We start from the raw sequence: 9,714 nt of genomic DNA on the forward strand, positions 1-9,714 counted from the left end.
ATGAACATTTTAATAATTAATAATTTTTATAATTATTTAATAATTTTAGGCTTCTGGCTGTGTAGATGTATATTATGCAGCTCTGAAAATAATGCACGTATGTTTATGGAGCTGCATCTGTTCTTCTGTTTCTATGCCTGCATCCACATTTTGTTTGTATACTGCACTTGGCCAGCTGCCAGATTTTTTTCTCGATCTCTTTCCTATGCTGTAGGATGAACTTGTCCTGATGTACGGGATCGTGGGCCCCTCTAGTGGCTGCCTTTACCGACTACAGTTTCTTTCTAATAGTCCTGTATTTTCTTTGATTGAGTGGCAAGAGCAGGCCTGCAGTTGTGGGAAAGAAATGATGGGTTGGTGGCAAATGTGGCCAGTTCCTGACAGCTGCTGTTTGTCATAGGATCAGCAAGTAGCAACAGCGTATCTGCCCATGCAATTAGGAAAGCTGCCTCCTCCTACAACCTTGCCCTTCTCTGAAATGTTTGGGTTTATGTTTGGACCTGCATCTATACCTGTACACACAATAGCAAAAAATATTCCCTTGAGTCCCCTCACTCCACTGTGCCTCTCAAACTTCCGACCTTAGTTGCTGATGCATCCTTTCCAGAGGTCTTACTGAACCAGGCGCTTGCCTACCTACCTCTGCTGTGTAAGTCAGAACTGGGCTGGGAGGACAATTTACTCCCTGAATAATTGGCTGTCAGAGGACGGAACGCGGTAGTGCAGGTGGAGCAAAACATTGCTCTTCAGGAGGCTGGCTGCTGCTCTGAGGTTCTTGATGCTTTGGGAGCTTTCAGCTGAGTTAGCACAGCGTGGGGAAAAAATACAGTAGCTGAGAAGGGTGTAAAGTGTGAGGTTGCCAAGACTCCAAATGTCGCTTTACAGAATTGAGTAGTGGCCAGTCTAGTATGATTGGAGTACCAGGTTTGTTCCTTCTTGTTTAGCACCTGCTAATTATTTGCAATCTGTCAAGTTGTTACTTTACTAGTATTGAAATCCAATATTGTTTTAGTCATTAAAAAGCAAAGGTAAAGAAGGGGTTTCTTTGGACAACATAAAGCTTAAAATATATACAATACACTTTATAAACTTACTGAAGTGTTGAGAGGGATGTAAACACAAAATCTTCCTTTTTTTTTTTTTTTTTAATTGTTTTTAATATAGCCTGGTATGTTTAGTCAACTGGTGACTGCTGCAGAAGACCACCCGTGGCTCTGGGTTCTTTACATCTTGACTCTTGCTCTCCCTGTTGGTCTAGGTGTGTTGTTCTGCTGGCCAGCAAAGGTTAGAGAAATTTACTATATTTTTTATTTGGTTTTATTCTTATACTTTATTTGAAAACTCTTAGTATCTGTGCAACAATATGCACTTTTAATATGCCATTGATATTACTTAGCTTACAGTGGCTGTTGTATTTAATTCTTAATTTGAGTTTAAATATAAATTGATTTTTAATTTGTTGTAGAAAACAGATGAAGATACTGACTTCAAAAAAACTGATATATCTAAGCCAGTTACAAAGGGAGAACTAAAACAAGAGAGAGAGTTAGAAGATGATGAAATAGAATTAGAAGAAGAAAAAGAAAAAGAAGATACTGCTGAAGATGGTAAGATGAGCAAACCAGCTTGCAGTTTGATTAAATATAAAGACATGAATAGGACTAGTTCATGGATTGCATTGTCAATAATTACAACCAGTTATCTTAGAATATACAAAATCTGCCTTGCTCTGAGTCTTCCTTTTCCCTTTGACAACCTCCAGCGAGTGGCATTCCATGGCTAATAGCTCTTTGATAAATACAAGCAGAAAGAAAGGCTCTTCTCAGTATTTTTTCACTTTCGAGAAATTACCGTGCTCCCAACAGTCTTTTTATGTTTGTAGACAGTGATGCGTATTTTCTCCCTTCTAAATATTTCATATATTGAACACATCTGAATGGTTCAGATATATGTACCTGAATTGGTTAAAGTCACATTGTTGTCTTTAAAATGTTTCTGCAATAGCTTTAAATCTTTTAACATAAGTCTTTCTGCTTACTCCTCTGTGGGAGGGCTGTACCTTGAACTATTCTGTTGGTCACTGATTTTAGTAACTCTATTAAAGCCTGAAAATACAGTAGACTTGAAATACTGAAGTCTGCTGCTTCCTTTGTGTTGCTTTCTAGCAACGCATTGTATGCCTGCAGAGGTCTGTCCTGCTTGCCCAAGGGAGAAATCAACGATTCAGTAGGTTGAGCTATACTTTGGCATCTAAGAATAAAATAATCTTGTGTTACTGTGTCAAAGATTACTGGCACTATTCAGCTATGGCTTTTATGTTCTGTTAGCATTTCCCTGAGTCTATTGTAATGAATAAAAAGCAAATCGCCTAACTCATAGCGCATTACCTTGGCTGCCATGAGAAAATCCTTAGCCTTAGACCTCTGCCAGATTCTGCCTCTTACTTCACTCTTCCTTAGTAGGAACAAAGAAAGTGAGAAGTGACTGGCATGGAAAGTTAGAAACCTAGCAGACATTCATGGGTTGTTTTTTTTTCTTAGTACTGACATCACTTTGCATTACTGACTGAAACTTTGTGGGTTTTGTCCATCTCTGCACTATGTTCCATGAGTGCTGATGGCTTCTGCCTGCATGACTTAAAAGTTTACTCAGCATCAGATGTTCCCATGCCAGTACTTACAGAATTGAGTACGTTGTTGGCACAATGCTTGCCACACCAAACTTACCATTCGAGAGCCTTACCTAGGCATTTAATTATTTTAGTTATGATATGTGTATTTTTTACATTAGCATAAATTGTAGGTACAGCATTTCAGCACTATTATCCTCCTACATTTTCCTTTTGACCTTACTGTACTTTCCCTGCTCTTTGCTCCTGAATTACAGAACCTCTTTTCTTTTACCCAGTCTTGATGCAGATCGTAGATGTTTTGTACCTAGTATGCTACTGTTGCAAGGCTGTCTGAGATACTTGAATTCCAATATCCTTCTGTTAAGTCAGTCAGTTAATTTAGTTAATTACAACACATCGCTTAATAAATAATAAGTTAAAGTGTGTGTTTGAATGTTAGAAAGAAGATCCAGGCAATCGCAGAGGAACACTGTTTACCTTCCATGACTTTTTTAAAGAATTCCACTTGGAACAGCTGTTCATGATGTTTCAAAAGTATGTTCCATTTTAGACCTTTACTTTTCGTTACTAGATTGAACACAGAGTAAAACTAACATAGCTTTTGTATAACTATTGCAAGGTTTTCAAGTAAATTCTAGGCTTCAGAGGGAAGGATTACACTTTGCTGTCATAGGACTTCCTGGTTTCTCTTTCTTTAGGAAGAATTGCTTAGCTTCCTGCCACCTTTTACGTTTGCAGGTTGAAATCTTCCCTTTTTTTCTATCACTCTTTTACCTCTTCGTATCTGAAAGCATTAGAGAATTTGTCTTCTGCCTCCTTCTGCTGATTCTTTTTGCTACAGAGAGAAGAGAAATGGAGGAGACAAAAAGAGAGCTTATAAAGGATACAAAGAAGATGGGAAGGAAGGCTCCTCCTTCAGGTACTGTGAAAGGGAAGTAATTTGGGCCAGGACTTGAAAATGGTCTGTCCTTTCTGGTTTTTTTCCCCTCTGCTTCCTTGTTGATGGTAGAACTTCAAGCTGATGGATGCCAGCTTTCATCAGACACGGATGTGTTTCCTCTGAGATTTTTCAGTTGGTATCTGTAGTCATAAATATTTTCTGTTAGTCTCTTTGGATCCTAATAATCTTTACAAGTCCTTTATAGCCATTATCTGTTTCTTTGTTTTCTGGAGTTGAAGGTAACAGGGTTTGAGCTGTGGAATACTGAATGGCTTGAGATCCACATGTTATCATGGGGCTATTAAAAAAAAGAAAAAATAAAGAAGAAAAAGCGTGGCACAACAGCAAATTTCAGAAACACTTGTAGATTTCTTTGGCTCCAGTGAGAATGAGTTGCTGGCAGAGTGCTTCTTGAAGGGCGTTGTCCATGGGATTTACTGTTTTATTTTGTTCTGTTAATTTTTGTGGCACTGCTAAAGGATGATGTGTCCTTGACTTGTCTGCTCATCTGCTTTGTTTTCTTGCTTTCCTTGCCCTCTAGAAAAATATTCCAGGAAGTAGAAGAATGTTGACAAGAAATGGAATTTCAGGGGCACAGTCTGAACCTTATTTGTGAATACACTTATTTATATGAAATACCATTTAAATTAATATTAGACTAAATTAAAATTAATAATTTTAAATAGTATAGTTGTCCAGTTCTGCCGTTTACTACTTCTGATGTCTGAAGTTTTTTGGTTTGGTTTGTTTTTTCCCCTCTATTGAAACTAGTACTTACGGGAGGTGCTGGATTTGCATCATTTAAAATTTCTAATCTCTTCATTAGAATATGAGCAAAGGCTTTGTGAATTTTTGCCAAGCTCTTCTGTTAAGGGCTTATTTTTAGAACAGAAATCTTTGTCTACATCTATCTTAAACTATGATCTCCATTGTTTTGTCCTATTTCTCCTTTTGATAACAATAGCAGAGACATATTATTGTAGACCCATATCAGGTATATTTACAGATGGGAAAAGTAATTTCTTAGAGCTTCACTAATTGTTATGAACTGTTTGGCTCAATTTATAGCTATACTGTAGGCAAAGTTTTTTGGTACTCCTACAGAAGTCTCAAATATTTTAATAAATTAGGATTTTCTAGATTTTCGTCACCAAGAATTGGGAGAGTTGCATCTTATACGTGACTACCATCTGAATTTATATGGTTACTTTTGTTTCAGTTTTACTGAGCTGAAACAGGGGGTGGGTGTTGGCTTTTTGGGTTTGTTTTTTTTTAACGCTGAAGTGCTTATGAGATGTAGGCATGACCTGGCAAGGACAGACTTGAGCACTGCTTCATTACTGTTTTTAACTGACAGACTGTTAAGTTGTAAAATGCCATCTTATATCCTTTCTATCAGATTTAGATATGATTTCTTGTTTACTCTTGATAGAAAGTATTGCAAAAGGTACTCAATTTCTAGAAATTCGCGCTTCAAGACCTCAGTTTGAAGTAAAGGAAGAGACTTGCCAAACCCCATAACTTTTCTTTGAATCATGCTGAGGTTGCTGAGGGTTAGTTCTTATAATGAGCATAGATACCTGAAATGCAGGCATGGGAGTGCCAGCTTCTAAGTACTGAAGCCCTAAGTGGAAATCAAAACAGTTGGGTGTCTGGCTTCCTTCACAAAATATGCAGAATATAGAGAGTTGGTTACCCTAGAAGGGCAACCTACGTGCTGATCAGAGAGCAGCCTAGAATTCGCAATATTTGGTGCATGCAGTGCTCTTTAGTGCAGCGACATGGCCTCAGTAAGAAAAAGTAGAAACTGCTACTGTGTTGCTTAGCCTATAGTTTGTCCAGGGAATTCTGGAGAGTAAAAAGGTGCTTTTTTTTTTAACTACTTTTTTTTTCCTCTCCAGTCACTGTCAGTTCAAAGGTCAAACTGACACCAGGTCTCATAGAAAGCTTACTGCTTTTTGTGAATAGTTTTATCCTAGTACGCAAGCTGGACATACTTTGAGTGAGCTGAGGGGAGTACAGTGCTTTTCTGACTAGTTTCTGCATTGCAATAATGCCTAAGAAGGGGGTAAGCACAGAGCTGCTTATCCCTCAACAAAACAGTATGCCAAAAGAATTCCCTGCTGAAAAGGGGAGTTCTCTTAAGATGTAGGCATCCCCCATGGTGGATGACTGATAACTGCGATATTGTACTTTGCTATCTAAGTCAGAATTTAGTCAGATTTGGGATGCCCGAGTTGTCCTGTTTTGGACTCTGGTCTCAAAACTGTCTAATACAATACTTGGATTTGAGGACTTCTTTGAAGGAAAACAATTTAAGGTCATTATTTTAGTTGGTCACTTACAAGTCTGAAGAGAGTATGTGCTATTGTGAAAAGAGGCTAGAGTGAAGCTGTTAAAATTGGTTATTAAATCTGACAGTGATCAATTTCTACTAATTCATGAGAATTCTACTCTCTATATCACAGAGATGTTTTTATGGCTTATTGTAAACAAGCAGTTCATTCTAAGACTGAAACTGGCTTCTTTTTCTTACTCGTGTGTCTGGATATAGTGCATTTTTAATATAGGTCTGTTTACAAAGTAAAATTAATTTCTTCTGCAGAAGATGAGGGTGAAGGAGGTGAAGATATTGATGAAGAAGATGAAGTTGCAGATGGAAGTCAAGAAGAAGGTGATAAGTCAAATAAATCTGGTTCAGAAGATGAGGTAAGTTTGGGGTTTTTTTCCCCCTATTTTCTCTTTGCCCTTGTCCAACATTGCACTTCTAACTAAGCCCAGTTACCTACAACAAGAGTTTTCTTCTGTTGAGCCATAAAACAAATCATGAGGTGAGGATGTGTTTTTATTTGAGTTTGACACCTCAAATGCTCCGAATAGGTTTGTGAAACATGTATCTTCCTGTGTAATTTTGACTAGGAGGTGATATTTATTGTAAAATACAGGTATAGTATCATGCAGGTCTCTAAACATGAAACATTTTTACAGGAGCATAGTTTTTTAACAGGTTATCAAATGAATTGCAAGGCTTGAAAATTTGGATGCTGCAGTAGATGTCAGTCTTTTTATCATGCTACTTAATTGATGGAACATGTGCTTCTAACCGAGTAGCCTTTCAGTAAGACCTAGGAAAACCTTAAGCTTTCAGTTTTGTTTTGTTTTTTTTTTTTTTTAAATTCCAAAATAAGGTTTTAAGCAAAATGACCATACTGGTTTTGAATTTAGCACCTGCAGTTTCATTTTTCTTGTGCAGATTAATCCAGTCACCAGATAATCTATAAAGTGTTTTTCAGAAAATAACATTGTAGAATGGAATTTGTGTGTGCTTTTCTTGCTCATCAACTACTCATTATCCTTTCATTTAGAAACTCTGGTATGTCTGAAACGCTTTAGATCCACCCATAGCATTTCTGTTGGTCATCTTCTGCTTGTCACTCCCTAAATGAGTCCCTTCCCAGATTAGGGGAGTTGTTTAACATAATGTTAACTCCTTTTCATATAAAACTCCTCTAGGAAACTGTACCTTGCATGAGGTTGCATTGTTTCAGCACTGAAATTCTTCATTAATTATCCCTTATTCAGTACTTCCTCTTGTTCCTGTAAGAAGTTTGTTTTTTTTTTTCCCTTGTGTATTTACCTAGGAATACAGTATCTAATGAACACCATTAAGATGCATGTGACTCTTTGTGAAAGTAATAACAAGATCTGAATGTGTGTATGCCATTGCACGATATCACAATGAGGTTATGGCTTGCTCTTCTCTGGGTATTTTCAGGGTGTACAAGTTTCTGTCATGAGTTAGCTAGTGACCTACTTGGGAGATGTCATGCACACCATGTCCTCACTCAGGTTGTGCCACATTCTGTGAGCTGCTCCTTCTGAATGAGGTGCTTGCCATTAGGTGATGCAGGAAAGTGAGGAAGCGATGCATTGTCTGAGAATGGAGTTCACGCTGGAAACTCCATTTCATGCGCCTCTGTAAGCTAATCACTTTTAAACTGAGAAGAACACATCTGATTTATGAACAGTTTGTTCTATTTGTAGCTCTCCAAAGGCAGCAATTAGAATGTTTTAAATGCTTCTTGCTTAGGAAGTGGAAATTAAAATTAGCATAAGATGCACTTTAAGGAAGTTGCTAAATTCATTAATAAGCCACCACTTTTAAACCAGTGAGTAAATGGGCAGAACCAAATTTCTGACATCAGTTTAGATGTACTATTCTCTTCCTTCTAAATATAGAAAGGAAGAGTCTTCTACTCGCTTTATTCATCGTTAGATTAGTATTGTTGAAAAAAAATGTCCTATCACTTAAGTGTTGCATTTAATGATAATATGATTGGGGGGGTCAGGAGGAGGAAGAAAGTAACATGCCAGTTTCAATAATTAAATTAAAATTGGTTTAACATTTTAATGCTGAATATTTTTTTTTTTAATTTTTTTTTTCAGATGAAAGAAGCTGATGAAAGCACAGGTTCTGGAGATGGTCCGCTGAAATCAGTGCGCAAGAGAAGAGTACGAAAGGACTGAGTTACTTCCAGCTAGTATTTGTAGATCTAGAGAATAGTAACTTTTGGTATGCCACTTCAGTGGGCCTGACAGTGTGCAAGTTTCTGAGATTTGAAGGAAAAAGGGGGGCTCATTGCTACTTAACCTCCTATTTTAATTCTCTAACCTCTTTTAACCTTCCCAAACTTCCTTAATTGCCTTTTTTAAGGAGAAATACTATCTGTGAGGAGTTAGCTAATGTTTCAAATTCAGAATAAAAGTGAAGTTACAAGTTGGCCAACTGGTTTTAAGGTGAAGATTCTTAAGATTTCAAGATTCCTAGAAATTAGTATTAGTTGGAGATAAACTTACTCTAAATATTTTTTAAAAACATGAATAAATTATAATGCTTTTGCAGCTGTACCACAAAATTAGCTGTTTACACTTTTCAGCTAAAAGAGAATGATAGTATAGATGTAGCATCTATAGCAGTTCACATTGCTATGAGAAAAGGTATTTTTTTCTGTGCAGAGCTAAATGCAATAATTGGTTTTTGTATGATGATGTAGTGCTAGCAACAATTTTTATTGTAAATTATTTATTTTAGTTGATCTTGTTACATGGGTGGTCACCTGTTCACTTTAGACATTGGTTACAATAATTTATTTTTAAAAGATATTTTAAAATAGAATACTCATAAAACAAGTGGTAATTGATGTGACTTGTTTTACTTTTGAATGCAGATATCAAATCTGCAGAAGTGATATACAGATAATTTTTTTTCAAACTTTTATAATTCTCATGTTCCAAGCCAGAGTGGTATAACCTCTGTTTATAGAATACTTGCTAAGTGTACATTGCCTCCTAAAAATATTTAATAATTCTTGCTTAACATGAAATTTATTAATATAGATAAGAATTTTTGATGGATTAAGTTTTTTACAGATGTGAGTAACTGAGCATTCTCATATATAGTTTAAATAAACTGCATATTGTAAAATAAACTTTGTTTTGTTAAAGTTCAGCTGTATATTAAAACAGGCAATAAAACTGCAGTCACCAGAAACCTCTTGCTGCTTGGCAGCTGCTTATAATATTAGTAGGATGTAAAATGCTAGCAATAGCAGTCATACGTTCAAAATACGTAGAAATACATTAATGCATAGGGAACCTAACAGATTTCCTTGTGTCTGGCAAGAAGTTAGTTCACTTAAGAAAGAAATACTTTCACAGCAAATCGAGTCAGCAAAGATTCCATGGAAGTCTCTAACAAATGAATGCTTAATTAACCCTAATGAAGAAGCCAGTGTTTTCAAGTGCTTGTGTTGAAGTGTTTGACAGTTAATTATATTGGACTCTATTTTGTGTGACCTACATGGAAAGGCGTCTGGTTTTTTGGTTGGTTTTTGGGTTTTGGTTTGGTGTGGGGTTTTTTTGTTTGGGTTTTTTTTTTTTTTTGAAGTTAAATGCACGTTCCCTCCTCTTTATTTAGGGTCTACATGCAAAAGATAAGATGACTCCAAATTCCTCCTCCTGCTTGTGACTTTTCAGCAATAGATAGAAGTTGTTACCAATGCGGTATCCTGCTAATAACAGCTACCGTGAGCTGTCAGGGAGCATTTCAGTGCTCCTTTTCAATGAATCTTGTCTGAGCCTG

At 36.6% G+C, this 9,714-nt stretch overlaps 1 protein-coding gene across 7 annotated transcripts in view; it reads left to right on the top strand.

The window, feature by feature from the left end:
* CLGN (calmegin) overlaps window positions 1–9,430 on the top strand; it is a 29,078-nt gene extending 19,648 nt beyond the window's left edge. For 5 of the 7 annotated variants that reach the window (XM_075150099.1, XM_075150102.1, XM_075150100.1 and 2 more), the window contains 5 exons: window positions 1,165–1,284; window positions 1,466–1,607; window positions 3,474–3,551; window positions 6,178–6,281; window positions 8,019–9,430. In XM_075150099.1, coding sequence (XP_075006200.1) covers window positions 1,165–1,284; window positions 1,466–1,607; window positions 3,474–3,551; window positions 6,178–6,281; window positions 8,019–8,099 — 525 coding nt within the window. In that variant the 3' untranslated portion in view covers window positions 8,100–9,430. The remainder of the gene's footprint in view (window positions 1–1,164; window positions 1,285–1,465; window positions 1,608–3,473; window positions 3,552–6,177; window positions 6,282–8,018) is intronic. The other 2 variants (XM_075150104.1, XM_075150105.1) reach the window with 1 other exon arrangement.
* Window positions 9,431–9,714: the final 284 nt, after the last annotated feature.

The sequence above is a fragment of the Calonectris borealis genome, chromosome 4 (genome assembly GCF_964195595.1).
Source record: "Calonectris borealis chromosome 4, bCalBor7.hap1.2, whole genome shotgun sequence".
NCBI classification, from domain to species: Eukaryota; Metazoa; Chordata; class Aves; order Procellariiformes; family Procellariidae; genus Calonectris; species Calonectris borealis.